General features: G+C 33.8%; 5 protein-coding genes and 1 further gene across 5 annotated transcripts, besides 2 other annotated features; 3 read left to right on the forward strand and 3 right to left on the reverse strand.

The window, feature by feature from the left end:
* The first annotated feature begins 68 nt into the window (after positions 1-68).
* Positions 69-1,856: a sequence feature (similar to hypothetical protein; correction of possible frameshift sequencing error~similar to Saccharomyces cerevisiae MCD4 (YKL165C)).
* On the forward strand, positions 69-2,830 carry Kpol_2001p28 (the record flags this gene model as incomplete).
* Positions 1,859-2,830: a sequence feature (similar to hypothetical protein; correction of possible frameshift sequencing error~similar to Saccharomyces cerevisiae MCD4 (YKL165C)).
* A 672-nt stretch (positions 2,831-3,502) lies between these two features.
* Positions 3,503-5,209, forward strand: Kpol_2001p29 (uncharacterized protein; the record flags this gene model as incomplete). The annotated part of the gene is made up of 1 exon (XM_001646332.1): positions 3,503-5,209. One exon carries the CDS (start codon positions 3,503-3,505, stop codon positions 5,207-5,209), a length of 1,707 nt encoding a protein of 568 aa, XP_001646382.1.
* Positions 5,210-6,264: 1,055 nt separating this feature from the next.
* On the forward strand, positions 6,265-8,541 carry Kpol_2001p30 (uncharacterized protein; the record flags this gene model as incomplete). Its single annotated transcript, XM_001646333.1, has 1 exon — positions 6,265-8,541. The coding sequence occupies one exon, from the start codon at positions 6,265-6,267 to the stop codon at positions 8,539-8,541; it is 2,277 nt and encodes a 758-aa protein (XP_001646383.1).
* Positions 8,542-8,849: 308 nt separating this feature from the next.
* Positions 8,850-11,558, reverse strand: NNK1 (protein kinase NNK1; the record flags this gene model as incomplete). The annotated part of the gene is made up of 1 exon (XM_001646334.1): positions 8,850-11,558. One exon carries the CDS (start codon positions 11,556-11,558, stop codon positions 8,850-8,852), a length of 2,709 nt encoding a protein of 902 aa, XP_001646384.1.
* An 803-nt stretch (positions 11,559-12,361) lies between these two features.
* On the reverse strand, positions 12,362-13,567 carry EBP2 (Ebp2p; the record flags this gene model as incomplete). Its single annotated transcript, XM_001646335.1, has 1 exon — positions 12,362-13,567. The coding sequence occupies one exon, from the start codon at positions 13,565-13,567 to the stop codon at positions 12,362-12,364; it is 1,206 nt and encodes a 401-aa protein (XP_001646385.1).
* Positions 13,568-14,315: 748 nt separating this feature from the next.
* SNU114 (U5 snRNP GTPase SNU114) lies at positions 14,316-17,204 on the reverse strand (the record flags this gene model as incomplete). Its single annotated transcript, XM_001646336.1, has 1 exon — positions 14,316-17,204. One exon carries the CDS (start codon positions 17,202-17,204, stop codon positions 14,316-14,318), a length of 2,889 nt encoding a protein of 962 aa, XP_001646386.1.
* Between the last annotated feature and the right edge of the window lie 324 nt (positions 17,205-17,528).

Consider the following 17,528-nt stretch of genomic DNA (forward strand, 5'->3'; position numbering starts at 1 on the left):
GTTACATTGTGTCTTTGTGTGTATATCTGTGTACACCAATTAATATTATAATAGGTAATTCTGTGAAGATGTGGAATTCTCCAAGATCCACTTTTATTATAATAGGTATTTTGTTCCATCTGTTCTACTTATGGTCCATCTTTGATATTTACTTTGTATCACCTTTGGTACATGGTATGGATCAATATCGTAGTACAGATACACCTCCTGCTAAGAGATTGTTTTTAGTTGTTGGTGATGGTTTACGTGCAGACACTACTTTTGATAAAATCACACATCCTGTTACAGGAAAGACTGAATATTTGGCACCTTTTATCAGATCGTTGGTTTTGAACAATGGTACTTATGGTATCTCCCATACTAGAATGCCAACCGAATCAAGACCTGGTCATGTTGCTATGATTGCTGGGTTTTACGAAGATGTTAGTGCAGTCACTAAAGGTTGGAAAGAAAACCCAGTGGATTTCGATAGTTTCTTCAACCAATCTGTTCATACATATTCCTTTGGTTCTCCTGATATTTTACCAATGTTTAAAGATGGTGCCTCCGATCCTAGCAGAGTTGATGCTTGGATGTACGGCCATGAATTTGAAGATTTCACTCAATCATCAATTGAGCTGGATGCTTTTGTTTTCAATCACCTAGACACGTTATTTAAAAACTCAACTACAAACAATACTTTAAATGCAGAGATTAGACAAGATGGTAATGTATTCTTTCTACATCTGCTGGGTTGTGATACGGCTGGCCATTCTTACAGACCTTATTCTGCGGAGTACTATGATAATGTCAAATACATAGACAATCAAGTTTCAGTTTTAGTTGACAAAGTCAGAGAATTTTTTGGTGATGATGAAACGGCGTTTGTTTTCACTGCTGACCATGGTATGAGTGCCTTTGGATCCCATGGTGATGGTCACCCTAACAACACTAGAACTCCGTTGGTTGCATGGGGTGCTGGTGTCAACAAACCTGTGAGAAATGAATACCCAATTTACGATAATTATACAGAGGGCTGGAATTTAGCAGATATCAAGAGAAATGATGTCAAACAAGCAGATATAGCGTCATTAATGTCTTACCTAATAGGTGTTAACTATCCTTCAAATTCTGTCGGTGAATTGCCTATTGCATATATCGATGGTAAGGAAACTCAAAAGCTATATGCTCTTTTTAATAACGCTAGAAGTATTTTAGAACAATACATTGTTAAAGAAGCTGAAGTTATTGCTTCTCAATTTGTTTACAAAGAATATTATAAATTTACTGAAAAATCACATCAAGAATACCTAAATGAAATCAATGAATTAATCGAAAAAATTAATCAAGGTGAATTAAATCTGGAAAGTAGAGCCATCAAGTTGACTGAGGAATTAATGTCTGTTACATTAGATGGTCTTCACTACTTGACTACATATAATTGGAGATTTATTAGAACCATCGTCACATTCGGATTTATTGGTTGGATTACCTATGCATTCATCAAGTTTTTAAAGATTTTCATTCTAAACAAATCTGATGAAAGAATGCTGCCATCAAAAATCAACCTAGCAAGTTTTATTTTTATTGGCGCTTTGCTTAACTGGATATTGTACTTTCAACGTTCTCCAGTAAACTTTTATATGTACTTATTATTCCCATTGTTCTTTTGGAGTCAAATAATAACAAATAATACGTATCTAAAATCTGGTATCAAAGACTTTTTCAAAGGAACATCATCTCAGAGAGAGGTTTATTCTTACTCTCAATCATTTGCGTGTTTGAATGTATCGTTAACGGTTTCTTACATCGCTGGATCTTTACGGTTGTATTTTTATGTTTTGCATTTTACCCAATTCTATGTGGTATTACTAGCATAACGACGAACTTAATGTGGATAACGACTAGTTCTTTAATTTCCGTTTTCACTCTGTTTGACGCTGTTAAAATTGAAAGTATAGAGCAAATCAATGTGGCCTCTGTATTAATATTTGTTAGTGCCATTTATAGTTTATGGAAAGTTAAGAGATCTTTGAATCCATTTTCAATCTCATTGTTTTCTATTCAAATTGCATTGATCCCACTAATGTTAGCTATAACTAACAAGTCAGTTGTTTCATTACAAAAAAGACAAGGTTTACCTAGAGACGCTCAAATCGGTGGATGGGCAATACTATTTATTTCACTTTTAGTCATGCCAATGTTGCATTATATGAAACCGAACAATGATTACAAAGTGAGATTATTATTGATATATTTGACTTTTGCACCAACATTCATAATATTAACAATTTCTTTTGAATCCATGTTTTACTTCTTATTCACTGGTTATATTGTACAATGGATCGAAATTGAATCTACTTTAAAATCCCAAAAGACTAGCGATAATTGGTTACAGTTACTTAGAGTGTCAATTATTGGATTTTTCTTGTTGCAAATTGCATTTTTTGGTACAGGTAATGTTGCATCGATTTCATCATTTTCATTGGATTCAGTTTATAGATTAATGCCTGTTTTTGATCCATTCCCAATGGGTGCCTTATTGATGCTAAAGCTATTGATACCTTATGTTGTTTTATCAACTGGTCTAGGTATATTAAATTTAAAACTAGAAATCAAGGACTATGCAATTTCCTCATTAATTATTTCGACAAGTGATATCCTTTCATTAAATTTCTTTTATCTACTAAAAACTGAAGGTTCGTGGTTGGACATAGGTATGACTATTTCAAATTACTGTCTAGCAATCTTATCATCATTATTCATGTTAATACTAGAAGTTGTAAGCCATGTAGTACTAAGAAATGTTACAATCAAAAAATCCATCAATGAATCAAAAAAGACCCAATGAGTTCTAAATATTACAATTTCTATTAATCATAAATCAACAATTAAGACACTACTAAAATTGATTGATATCAATTAATACACAATAGAGTAAAATAAGTAATTATATACAAATAGATAGTCAAGTTATTGGATAATTTACATAATGATATGATAACAATAATCTGGAATTCCCTGCATAGTCCTTGATATATCCACCAGCCTTGTTGAAGTTGGCTGCCCTTTTAAAAGGACTTGTTCCTATAATAATTAGTAGAAACGAGATGTCTTAAGGTTGTTGTTGCAACAAGTGATTATTGATAGATAAGAACAGTAAACTAATTCTTTTGTTGACATAAATGAAAGGTCACAACACAAGTAAATATTCTGAATAGTTAACTTATAAATTTGGATGTATTCAGCTCTGTAAGTTGCTCATTTTATTTCTTGGCTTGATAGTTTAGTTGCAATTTTCAATATGCACTAGGCAAGCATATTGAAAAAGTGGGCTTTGCTTTATAAGGTAGTAATAAATAGCAAAAGGTTGTCTTCTTCGATTGCTATGAAGCATTGTAGTTTTGGTAAGAGAGGCATAGCATAGATCAGTATTTGATAATTTATAAGCCAAGTTAGTTGGGCATTGTTTGGGTTACTTTCTATCTTTAATATACATTCAGTTATATATATAAAGTGAGAGATGAGCTCTGAACCATTACTAAGCAATGGAGACAACCATTATGGAGGCACTTTGACAACGATAAGTTCGACTGGATATCGAGCAATGTCAGAAGAGGAAACTGATTTAATCATTGAAGAAACTGGTATTAATGTTTTAGACAGTCTGTTGGAACCTCAGGAAGGTGAATCAGATGAGGTAAGATGGTTGAGAGAGGTGAGGCTGAAACACATTGATTTATCATGGTATCAGAAACCAAGTATACTTCTTATATGTGCAATGCTATCCTTAATTTGTATATCTGATATGATGATTAGAACGCCAATGATTTCACTTACCATTTCTAAAGTGTGTGAAGGGATTAATTATGGAGACGAAGATATTTCAAGAGAAGCAAAGATAGCCAACTGTGATAAACAAGAAGTTCAAAGAATTACATCAGAGATCACTTCACTGACAATCATAATATCTGGTATACTTAATACTTTACTTTCAGGCAAATGGGGAGCTCTCTCTGATAGAATTGGAAGAGTGCGAGTATTTGCATTTGTGGGTATTATTAAGCTAATCGGTACTATCATTCAGATATACACTGTATTACCATCAACTCCATATAGCAAAACTTTGTTAATTGCTCCAGAGGTGGTACAATCGTTAGGTGGTGGTATTTTTGCAATTGTGTCCAATAGCAACAGTTATATCACTGATGTCGCAGAACCAGAGTACAGAACGATGTCTATTAGTTTGATGATGAGTACTTTGTATGGATCAATGGGATTGGGCCCAATTTTAAGTTCGATAATTGTGAAATTCAGCGGAGGAAATTATTATTTACCTGTTTACATGTCACTCTGCCTTTTGGTTTTGTTCATTGTTCTATCATGCACAGTGATGGCTGAACCAAGGCATTCTGAAGCTATGGAAAAGGCTAAAGTTGCATATGAAGAGAAAAACAAGAAAATAGAAGAAAAGCTTGATAGTATCATTGGCGAGACCAAGGGATTAGCCAAACGTATAATGAAATATGTTCTACTAACATCGTTCTACATCGTTGATATATTCACACCCTTAAAATCTCTTTGGATCAAACCAAGGGAGCATGATAACTCTTTAAAGCCTAGATATACAGTTATTCTATTAATTGCAATAGACATCCTGTTTGTATGTTCTACAGTGGCAATCATGCCATCAGTAGTTTTATATGCGACTTTTAAATTTGAGTGGACAGCTGTTGAACTAGGTTACTTTATTTCAATATCTGGTATAGGAAGAGCAATTATATTATTAGCACTAGCACCATTGGCTATCCACCTACTGAAAAAAAGATACAAGACCTCTACCAGTTCGATAGATCAAATCGATATAATCAACATAAGGACATCGCTGATTACAGTCACTCTGAGCATATTTTTTTTACTATGGTTAAAAGATTACTACATATCGATGGTACTTTTTGCCATATGTCAAGCATTGAGTGCTGTCAGCTCGCCTACCCTAGTTGGTACCATCATAAAGTATTGTCCTAAAGCAAACGTCGGAGAATGTTTTGGAGGCATGGCATTAATTAGTTCATTCATTATGCTATCTGTGTCACCATTACTACTACAAATATATGGCTATACAGTGTCTACCAAACCAGAACTTTTCATGTACATACCATTGATGTGTGGTTGCCTATCAGTTATACTGACATTTGCATTAACCCCCACAGAGGATATCCAAGATTAAAGAGAAACAGGGCAAAAAAGACATAAGTGGAAACAAACAAACAAACAACAAACAAACGCGACACCCACGCAACAAAGGGTACCAGACTCATACCTCAATTAGCATCTAATATAACACACTACTACATATAATATTATATACATCTAAACACATCGCTACCTGTCCCATACGTCATTAATCGTACCTTGCTTGCTTGTCTTTATCGAACCATTTGAAAGCTCTCTCCATAACTTTTTGCTGGTAGATTACCCCTTAGAGACACCAATCCAGATCAGAATAAATGAATAACTCATAATTCAAATAACAGGATAAACAAATGCCAAATAATTGAACCATAATCAACACTTTATATACTCTGGCTGTCATTAAAACATGATCCATTGGTCTGATCTTAACACTACCTACCATCCAAAATCTCGAAATTACTAATCACTATAATCACGTGACTACATACCTATATATTTTTACCAATTTCGACCTGCCACATCAAGGAAAAAACTGATTGAATGATTATAATGATGAAACTTTATAAGGATTGAAGAATCAGCCAAGTTTAAAAGTGGATAGAACCTATAAATTGATTGGCTGGAGGATTGAGAATAGTGGAATTACGTTCTAGATCAACAAGAAGATATTTATCAGTTGAATTTGGTGTTTTTGATTTATTTAGTTAGAAGGTAGAAGAATCTGGAAGAACAGAGACAGAGAGTAGGTGAAGAAAATTTGGTCTTTGACAAAGGAAATCTTAGGTTAGGAGTTTTGATTATACCGAGCTTAGATAAAAAGTTATCTTTCCAAAGGATTTGAAGGTATACATATCTCGTTCTATTTTTTATTTGACGTCGTGATACTCCATTGAAGAAGGAGAGAAAGAGAACTTTTATTATAAAAGGGATCACGATAGGATTTTTGAAGGCAAAAAAAATAAATTGCACGAAGGCAATCCCCCAGTTGGGTTTTTATTTTATTTTATTTTACTTTATTTTATTTTACTTTATTTTATTTCATTATTCATAATTTATATTGCACTTTAAGGAAAGATTTCCATCATTAACATGGGTACTGTAGAACAGAAAAGCACTCATACTTCCCCTCCAACATCTCCTATTTCAAGGGCGAGATCGATTTCAGGATCTATTAAAAGTTTATTCAAACCTTCAAGTGTTCAGAATAGTACGCCCACAGTTTCACCTCATGAATCTTCACCACCTTTAGGAAACAGTGATAATTTGAAAAAATTGGTTGATACCAAAAGAGCTGAATTGAGTTCTTCTCGTGGAGCTCCTCCTGTGAATGTCAACAATGTTAGTAATCTAAGTATCAACACAGATGTTCGTCCAGCTGATGACCAACCACAGGTGAAGTCTGCAAAGAGCCCAATAATTCAAACTCCTAAAATGGCAATGAATATTGTTCCACAAAATATTAAAAGTGTTCTAAGTTCACCAAGACAGAGTAGCTCTACGAATGATAGAAGTTCAATAACTTCAGCAACATCTTCTGTTACTTCAGCCAATGACCAAAAAGAAAAGAATTATGGATCTGGAAATGGAAGTGCGGATGATATACCCATTGCACAACTAAGGCTATCAGAACAAGACAGGGCTCAAGATTATACAATCGATAATGCCCTAGATACAAAAGATAAATCAAAACCTGTAAAGAGGAATAATTCGACTTCTGCTTTTAGGGGTAGGAAGGATAAGAATTTTGAATCATCGGAATATGAAATTAGATCCAATTCATTATCAAGAATTCATTCAACCCCTCAAAATGAAAGCCCAACAGTTAACAATATTCATAGAGGTCGTCCATATTCTGAATCAATATCTATATCGTCCCTCAAACACATAGAACAGGAATCCAAGTGTATTTTGCAAGTGGATAACTTTAAAGTATTTGAAAATGGTATGCATGTTCATAATCTGAAGATCATGCCAATCGTGAAGAGTGCACAAGCTGATGCGGCAAATGACCATGATAGTAACGAATTGAACAAACAAAAGTCAATGTTTTCGTTAACTTCTATTTTTAAGAGCCATAAGGAGGATTCAGGAGTAGACAATAGTCCATTGGAAAATTTGGATAATGCAGTGTCATTATTACCTTCCATTAAGAATATGGCTGTGTACAATAGGAAGAGAAATATAAGCAGTTCAACAGCTGGTACTGGTGGTTCAGATTCAGATTCAATTCCTGACGATTTATCGGAGAGAATGGTCAATCCTTGTGCAGCAATCGGAGCCGAGGAATTAAAACTAATTAATACTCTTTCTGAAAGAATTAACGATGCAATATTATGTAAATCTGGAAAAAAGTCATCTCACATGTTAAAGGAAAAGGACCCTGATGCAATGACTTTTACTCAACTATATGGTAAATCGATGGGTGTTGTTCTTGGGCATGGTGCTTATGGTGTCGTTAGATTATTTTCAAGAAATGCTACAGAACGTGATCCGCAGTACTTACAGACATACTGTAATGGTCAAAAGATGTTCTTTGCCGTTAAAGAGTTAAAGCCAAAATCAAGTGAACCAAAAGAAAAATTTAGTACAAGAATAACTTCTGAATTCATAATAGGACATTCATTAAATCATTCGGAAAAGAAAGGTGGTAGCAAATACTCTCCAAATATTATCAGAGTACTTGATTTATTAGAAATTAGTAGCGGCTCCTTTATTGAAGTTTTGGAATTTTGTCCATCCGGTGATTTATATAATATATTAACCAGGAAGACAAAAAATGGAACTGCTCTGCATCCATTAGAAGCTGACTGTTTTATGAAACAATTGTTGACAGGTGTACAATATATGCATTCACATGGTGTAGCACATTGCGATTTAAAACCAGAAAACATTCTGTTCCATCCAAATGGTTTATTGAAGATTTGTGATTTTGGTACAAGTTGTGTGTTCCAAACTGCATGGGAAAAAAATGTCCACTTCCAAACTGGTGCCGTTGGTTCCGAACCTTACGTTGCACCTGAGGAGTTTATTCATGATTTTAATTATGATCCAAGATTGGTAGATTGCTGGAGTTGTGGTGTTGTATATTGCTCTATGGTATTAGGCCATTATTTATGGAAATTGGCTGTAAAAGAAAAAGATCCACTATATAAAGCATTTTATGAGGAAATATCTTCCAATAAAGAATTTTACGTATTTGAAGAAATGAGACACGTTAACCATGAAATTAATAGACTCAGAAAAATTTCGTTATATAAAATCTTCCAACCTAACCCGGATAAGAGAATAACAATAGATCAATTATTGCAATCTCCATGGATGAAGAACACTAGATGTTGTATTGATTACAAGACTATTTCAAGTTAGGGATACCAATCCTCATGTATATTTAGAAACTAGGTATACATATAATTTTACATTTTTATATTTTTTGCACGTAAAAGTAATTACTTAATTATTTAGAATATTATTGTATTTATTTCCAGTACTTCCAAATAAATGCATCGAAAGACATATTTTGCTAAATGTGTTAATTTAAATTTATTTTTGGTATAAAAAAAGTTTATGAAATAAAAAATACACTCGATACAATTTCTGTTAAAGAAATATATCATAATAATACACCTTTTTATTTTAAATGTTGCAAAAGGTATAAGTTATACCTAAGGATGAGATCAGTCCTTACCGACATCATGAGATAATGCAGATTCAATCATATCGATGGTCCAACGTTTATCGACGTTAAGTGTCATGGAACCCACAATAGATTCATAGAGCTCCTTAAAGCAGGTCATATTCTCCATGCCTTCCGGACAATAAGGTGTCTCTATATCAATGTTCCCAGTTTTACAAATTTGCTTCAAAGGTATCTTGTCAAATTTTCCCGAAGATATCATGGCCCTTAGTCTTGGTTCATACTCATGCTTAAATGGTAATCGACCAATTAACATTGTATAAATCATTACACCGAAAGCCCAAATATCAGCGGGAGGTGCTAATGGAGGTGGTGAAGGTAGCAACAATTCAGGGGCAGCATATGGTAAAGAACCTATGTGAGAATGTGGATCTGGACCTATAGCTCCAATATTCGTTTTGTTTCTTTCAAGTTTTTCAAACTTTGGGCTCAATTGACCGCCGAATAATGGTGAGGAAATTCTTTGCAATATTGGAGAACTAGAATTAGATAATTCAGAGCTCGAGAACGATGAAGCATGTGATTTTGGGATGGGATTAACAGCTGTAGTTAAATGACTTTTCATTTTTTTTGATTTTTTCACTTTACTACTAGTTGTGACTTTTTCAGCGTTTAAACCTTTTGCTTTCGGACTTTCTTGGTTATCTAGCTTATGGGCAGTAACTAAAGTTTCATCAAGAGAACCAGAGTGTTTATCTGATCGTCTATCTTTGGAAGTGAATTTTAAATTTTCGAGTATACAATCTTTGAAAACATTTTCTCCGAATTCTTTATATGATTTATCATTACTTGCTTTTTCTATACCTTTTTCTCCATAGTAACAACTCATTCCAAAATCACAGATATATACCTTCCAGCTATCGGGATCAGAAGTCGACTTCTCTAGAAGACAATTTTCAAGCTTAATATCACCATGTACTATCGATTTTGAATGCATGTATTTCAATCCCGAAATAATTTGTAAAGCAAGCTTCATTGTGGTATTGCATCTATCCTTTATCTTAATCTTAGTATTAACATATTCGTCCCATGTTATCACTAAATCATATAGGGTACCATCGTGAATTCTTTCTGTCAAACAGTACATCGCATAATCATTGTCTAAAGTCCACTGAATTAATGGAAGAATGCATTTATGTTTTAATTCTTTCCAGACCATAACCTCTCTTATAACTTGCTTTTTTACCCTTTCATTATTCCTAAATCTAACGATTTTAATTGCCCTACAATCACCAGATTGTAGGTCATAGCATTCTCTTATCATTCCCCAAGCACCAAATCCAATTATCTTCCCTAATGAATGTCCTAAAATTTTCATTCCCTTATCATCAGGTTTGAAACTACTAATACTAGCGGTTGATTGTAGAGAAGGGGAGAATGAGGTAAGGAATTGCGAAGCGACCGAACCATGGCCAGATTTGAGAGAATTTCTGTGTATTGAAGCATTGCTTTTAGATGTTGTCAACATGAACTTTTTAATTAAAATCATCATTAGTTTATAATTTTTATCTGGTGAAATATCTAATAAAACTTTTTTCCTTTGTGAATATGGCATAGTTAAGAAATCCTTCGGTAGCCTCTTAATTAGCTCTGGTACCTCTTCTGGCGCTATTTTTAATTCCGAGAACAGAGATATTGTATTATTTGGCATTAACGACAACGAAGATGAAGCTGATTCATACGAATCAGGTATGGATGAACGTCTTCTTCCTGCTGCAAACGAAGCAAATGATCTACTATATTTACTCAAATTGGAATCAATTCTATCATTAGAACTATGAGATAAATCTTCATTGTTCTTAATCATATTGTTTTTACGAGCTTGAAATTCCAACCCTTTATCTAATTCAATGGGTGAGAATTCAACATGGTTTTTCGTGGCTGCATTTGGCAAAGGAATTGGTTGAACCTGAGCATGAGATGATGTAAATATCATTGAATCATTAGGGCTTGGTATACTACTAGTAACATTATCATCTGTACTCCAAGTCGTAAATCTAGAGATCGGAACTTCATAATCCTGTTCTTCCAGTCTCTCAGTTGAAATTTGCAATCCAGATTCATTCTTCCTTTGAAGAATCCCACTGTTATTTTTTGAGCCTGCCAGCAACTCATTCTTATTATTTGTATTTTTAAATATCAAACTTTCATTTCTGGATGGCACAGAAGAATTATCATTTTCCCATCTTATAGCTACATCCCTGAAATCCAAACCGGGAATACATTCATCATTCAAACCTTGATCTACAATCTTTGAATCGTCCTCGGAATCGTTTATTATTCCTGCTGGTGTATTTATCGTATGTCTACGAATTCTAAAATTATCTGGCAAAGGGTTGCTTGAATTATTGCCTTCTCCATTCCCACTGTTTATAAGGTGGATTGGCCTATGTTTGAAATCATCATAAAGTCTAACTCCAGTAGCTGGATCAAAATTAGCCATCTCATTACCAGAATAAGCTCTGACTAAAGTTGATCTTGAAGGGGCTTCTTGGTCTAATTGATAAACCCTTTTAGGTCTAAAATAAAGAGTATCAAAACTATCATCTCTTTTCCCCAAATTATCTCCTATTTCATCACTAACATCATTACTAGATGAATCACCATCAAACCTCCCAATAGATTCATAACCTCCATTTCTTTTCCCAATTACCTGCTCTTGTCGTAAAACCAATGAAGAATTGGACATAGCAAAAGTTCAGCCGTTTATCTTTAACACTACAATTTTATAATTCCCAGTCCAAATAAACTCAATATAATAAGCAACTATGCACATTCAACTAGAAACTAAGAATGACAAGTCAGAATAATTAATTTAAAAGGGTATGTTATATTGATATACCTTTAATCATAGTTCTTGTTTCAGTATCAACTTCTTTTAACCATTTAACTGAATCATCTCATCTCTTGCGGGTGAGACTCCCCCAATTTACACGTGACTACAGGATCTTGATATCATATAATACGTAGATAACCATAAATAGGTGACCATAATAACGGTAAACCTTTGGGAACTTGCTAAAAGCAAGGTTAAAAGAACATCTCAAATACCTATTGACTGTAGTGCTAATTGGACCATCAACTAAAACGGATTGTTTAGGAACTTCCTACTTCCCTCATTTGCAGTTGCTTCTATCTCGCTCTCTTTTTCGAACAGATTCATTAAGAAGATTGTTGCAAGAGCAAATACTTTACTGACACCATTGATAAGATGATATGATTGTTTATTATACATATATGTTGTACCGTCTATATATTATGTACTCCATTGCTACAGGTTCTTAATATTGACATTATCCTTCCTTTTTTCTAGTTTTGTATTCTGGTAATCGTATTCTTAATGATGATAACGAAAGAGAATTATGTAAAATATGGGAATGACTGGGTCAAATATCAAAAGAGGGTGAAATAAAACTTAAGAAATTATTTTATTTCATATTGCTATTCAAAATATTAGGAAAATAGATGGATTAATTTTATTTTATTTCTAGATTAATGTCTTCTTGAACGCTTGCTCTTTCCTGGTCTAGATGGCTTGCCTTTCATTTTTCTTTGTGAGAAACCAGTGACATCCATTGAGGAGTCAGCATCGTTCTTTCTTTTGAATCTCTTCATACCACCTTGACCATACTTGCTGTTTTTAGCAGCTCTCTTGGCGTTAGGACCCTTCTTCTCGACTGCAGCAGCTTCTTCAACACCGACATCAAAGTCATCATTGGAGATTTCATTGTGCTTTCTCTTCTTTTTCAATGATTTAATCTTATCCAAAGTCTCTCTCTTTTCAGCTTGACGTTTTTGTAAAGTGGCAACTTGAACTTGCTTACCGAACTTCTTCAATTGTCTTTGTTTTCTGGCATCTTCACGAGCCTTCTTTTCACTAGCTTCTTGTACTAATTTACCTTTGATCTTATCCATATGTTCATCACTCTTGACCATTTCAGCGAAATAATCAAGTGGTCTTTTGAATGGTACTTTTAATCTTTTCAAATGATCACGAGCTTCCAAAACTGCGTTCAAGGATTGTTTATAAAATGCTAATTCTCTTTCGGTATCATCATAAATATCCTTAATACCTTCATCGGCATTTGCTTCAGAGGTAATACTTTGATGTTCTTGGAAAGAATGTTTTTTCCACGGCAATTGGATACGTTCTAAAGAGTCCTTAATAGCTCTAGTGTTGTTGATGGTTAGCTTTTGGTGTGGAACAATATCAGCATCTGAATCAAACTCAACATCAGATAATGGAACATCTTCTGCTTCTGCTTCTGCTTCTTCTTCTTCTTCCTCGTCGTTGTCTTCTTTTTCTATTTCTTCATCTTCATCTTCATCTTCATCTTCATCTTCACTGTCATCTGATTCAGAAGCACTTTCAGCCAAACGGTTCAAATCTAATGTTTCTTCTTCTTCATCTTCTTCATTTTGTTCTTGTTCTTCCTTCATTTGCTGTTTCTTTAACTTTCTCTTATCTTTCTTCGATAGAGCTTGACTCTTATATTCTTCTTCAGCACCGTTACTTTCAGATTCAATATTTGCATCAGCTGCATCAGCTGCTACAACGTCATCAGCAGTGACAACGGTTGGTTCTTCACTTTCCATTTGCTTAGCTTGCTTGCTTTTCTTGACCTTTTCAGCTTTGTCCATTTTCTCTTGGTCTTTTTGGTGAGCCAACAGCTCCTTCAATTTAAATCCCTTAGCCATCTCGAAAAAATCTACTGGTTCCTCAGTCTCTACCCAATGATAAACTAAAATCAATCAAAATCAATCAAAATCTAATTAATATAAAGATATACTTCTTTCTATAACTAATAATCAATTGTTCTACTGGTTTACTGATCGATTTAAAGTAGTAGCTCATCGCATCTCATCGCTCATTGAAAATTTTCCACTATGTATGGTTTTTCTCGTTTTGTATGCTGATAGAACTCAAAAGCAAATTACCCTACCTTGGTAAGAATTCATTAATCTCGCTATCAAAATGTGTTCACTATGTCTATCAGATTTATAACGATGTCAATGGCAATGCTATCGAACCCATGACAGCAATCATTACATACATTCTTGACCTGGCAATCAAGATCTAAATAATATCAAGGTGTGATTAATTTATCCTAGTAATTAGAAAATCATCCCATTATAAGGAATTACATTTTTCTTTATTTCGTACTAACCAATAGTATGGGGGACAAAGTAAAATTATATGCTTCTGACTCTAAACTGTTTCTTTAGGCTAGATACCTTATTTCATTCTTATCACTTCTATTCTTATATCTATTCAATTTATAAACAATGAACGCACTGAAGGTTTGCCGATATTTATTACTTTTGTCAACACATTTCTTACACCAAACTTTAATAGCTATGAATGTAATGATCTTGGTAACTATGCAAATGATTTTAATGATTTACTAACTATATATATTCTAATGTCTATAAACTCAGTACTAATTTAAACCAGGTCATTTTCTTTTAGTTGTTCAAATAAATCTGCGTCAATAAATTTCTCTAATGTTGGTCCGTCGTTGGACATAAACCCTGCATTAGATATACCTTTCCTTCTTCTGGTCTTCATTACGAAATCACGACTTAGACTGTTGTATGGAGCTGGTCTTAATTTAGGAATAGGAGCATCCTCATCCATCACATCTCCTGGTACTTTACGCCATATTTTATTCCAGAAATGCAATTGACACATAGCTTTACCCTCCGTTGACAATCTAAGATCGGTCTCAAACCCTACAGACTCAATGACCGGTAATTGAGCTCGTATTTCTGTGAATGGTGTCGCAACAATTTTATTCATTCTGTATATTCTTCCACCTCTTCTCTTATTGAATAGTTCCTCTACAATTGGTATCAGTAGATTATGTACGATAACATTAACCTCATAAATGGGTTCGAGAAATGTTGGTACTGCAGTTAATAATGCCACATAGCAGGCTTTTCGAAGTAATGGAATTAACTGGGTCCCTACCGTTCTATCTTCTTGATTATCAATACTTAGTTGTAACAATTTAAATTGAACACCATGAATTGGCTCCTCTGCAAGTGGACCTTCTCTTGTAGCCCAATAAAACCCTTGGCAGATTTGTCGCCTGAAAGATTCAACTAAAGTTTTGTCGACCTCATCTGGTAACGTATCATCGACAAAAGCATTACAGTGATAAAATGACCATAAATTTCTGGCCTCTAGGGAATCCCAATCGTAATCTGTTCTTAACAGTTTGGAAAGTTTTTGACGATCTTCAAATATATCTGAAGGAATTCTGTTCTTAGTCAAATCTTTAAGTAAGGACAACTCTAGTGGTTTAGCACTTACACTAACTGTAACATTATTACTCGATGAATGAACTGGTATGGCAGCAAGTGATTCACCAGAACAACTTTCTGAAAAAACTGTCATAGGATTTGATACTTTGATTTCAATTCCAGAATATTTATTTCTTAGATCAGATAGGAAACAGTCTAAGTATAATTCACCAAAGCCAATCAATACATGCTCGCCAGATTCTTCTACTCTCATTACAATACCAGGATAAGTTCTACCAATCTTGTTTAAACCATCCAACAACTTCGACAATTCTGAAGGCTTCATTGGCTCAATGATAACTTTAAAGATTGGTTCGTTGATGTAATCAATTTCTTTAAAAATAGGGATATTTGTTCCAGATCCGTTGTATATAGTTGCTGTTTTGGCAAAAGAACTTGATATTCCTTTAACAAGAACAATTTGACCACAAGAGGCACTTTGAACTGAGATGATAAATCTACCGCAGAGAAGACCAATCTCACTTATCTCGATCAAGGGAAATTCTTCTGCATCCACTTCAAAAATTTCACCATCCTCATTCTCTGACGCTGACAAATTAGACGAATCGATTACACGCACCTTAGATCCAACTTCTAAATTTCCTTTATAAATCCTTAACATCGACCATTCAAATCCATCAATATCCATATTCTTAATACAATGGGCTAAAATAGTTGTATTTTCATCATGAATATCTCCTCTCAGGAGTTTAGATTTCTTCTTGCCCAGGACTTCATTTGTATCAGGCAATTCAACTATACTCTGAATTAAACCCGATTGCTTTTTGAATATCAAATTACAGATATATCTTAATAATGGCTGAGAATCATAATTAAGAGCATTTTCATCTAATTTAATTGAAAAGTGATATTTAAGTAATTTCGATAAAACTGATGGGTCGTTAGCAAGTGTATGAATAAAAATCTTGTAAATTGGAAGCAAAATGAACTCAACAAATGTATTGAATTTAGTTTGATCTTGCACCCCTTCTTTTATCTTTCCATCAGAATAGTAATAATTTCCCCATAGCTTTTTTTCTAATTCTACGACAATTTTTGTTGGTAACTTTTCTGAATAATAGTACTTAATGAATTCACGAATTGTAAATGTAAAACCTAATTTAGCTGAAGCAAATACAATATTATTTATAGAGGGCGAGTATGGTTTCTTTGTATAGCTGTTAATTTCTCCTACTATATGATTTAATTTCAAGTATGCATCCATTGGAGGTAGTTTTAATTCTATAATTAATCTATCAATCTTGTTTAAAACAAAAATCATTTCTAGTCCTCTATTTTGGCATTGTTGGATCAATTGACCAACTACAGAAGTGATACCTTCGACAACATCGATACATACAATTGCATATTCTGATACTGCTAAACCGACTGCCACTTCATCAAAAAAGTTCACATGGCCTGGCGTATCAAGTATATTCAATGCTACCGATTTATCGTTTAAATCTGTTCCAAGCATTGTAAAACCATTTATCTTTAGAGATAAACCTCTATCTACCTCTTGTTTTAAATTATCTGTATATTTTAATGGTTTCCAACCTAATTTGATATTCTTACTAGAGTTATTCAGCAATTTATGTTCATCTAAAATTAAAGTATCCAATAAAGAAGTTTTACCAGAGTGTAAAGAACCAATTATCACCACATTTTTTATTCTCTCAGGGATATTCAACGTTCCTTTCAAATATTCTCTATCGTAATTGCATTTAGGTATTTTCTCTTTAGGTTTGTTAAATATTGCATGTTCAACCGCTTTAGTTCTTTCTAAAGAAGGCTCCACTAAAGGCACATTTGCTTCCTGTATATCTTCTGTCTCGACTAGAATCTCCACTTCATCGCCAAATTGACGTTCTATTAAAGATGTAGACTCGGTAGAGTCTAAAACTTCTCCTTCATCACCCAATTCTTGGATCTTGTTACTCTCAATTTCAACTTCAAAATCTTCATCATCGGAATCAACAAGTTGTTCTCCTACTAAATTACCAAATTCATCATACAAATCCTCATCCATAGTTATCCTACTATCTGATAAAATGTTCACCAATATAATAAAACCAATACGGGATTGTTGGACTCTATTTGTTACTATTATCGAAATACCACAACTCTTTTACTTCTATAAGTTACTTGATATTATACACCTTTTAAAGCATCTAAAAAGTTTCATTGCAACTCATCGCGTACTTAATAACGACAGGTTGAACAGACAATGAATTTGATAAAAGGATGTGAAGTGGTAATAGTGCTTCAGGTAGGGGATACTTTCGAATGGTAATTGTATTGTTATTGTTTGAAAAGATGGCTTTCTTTTCATATAGATATTATCACTCGATGT

Source organism: Vanderwaltozyma polyspora, genomic scaffold, assembly GCF_000150035.1.
Source record: "Vanderwaltozyma polyspora DSM 70294 KpolScaffold2001 genomic scaffold, whole genome shotgun sequence".
Classification (NCBI taxonomy): domain Eukaryota; kingdom Fungi; phylum Ascomycota; class Saccharomycetes; order Saccharomycetales; family Saccharomycetaceae; genus Vanderwaltozyma; species Vanderwaltozyma polyspora.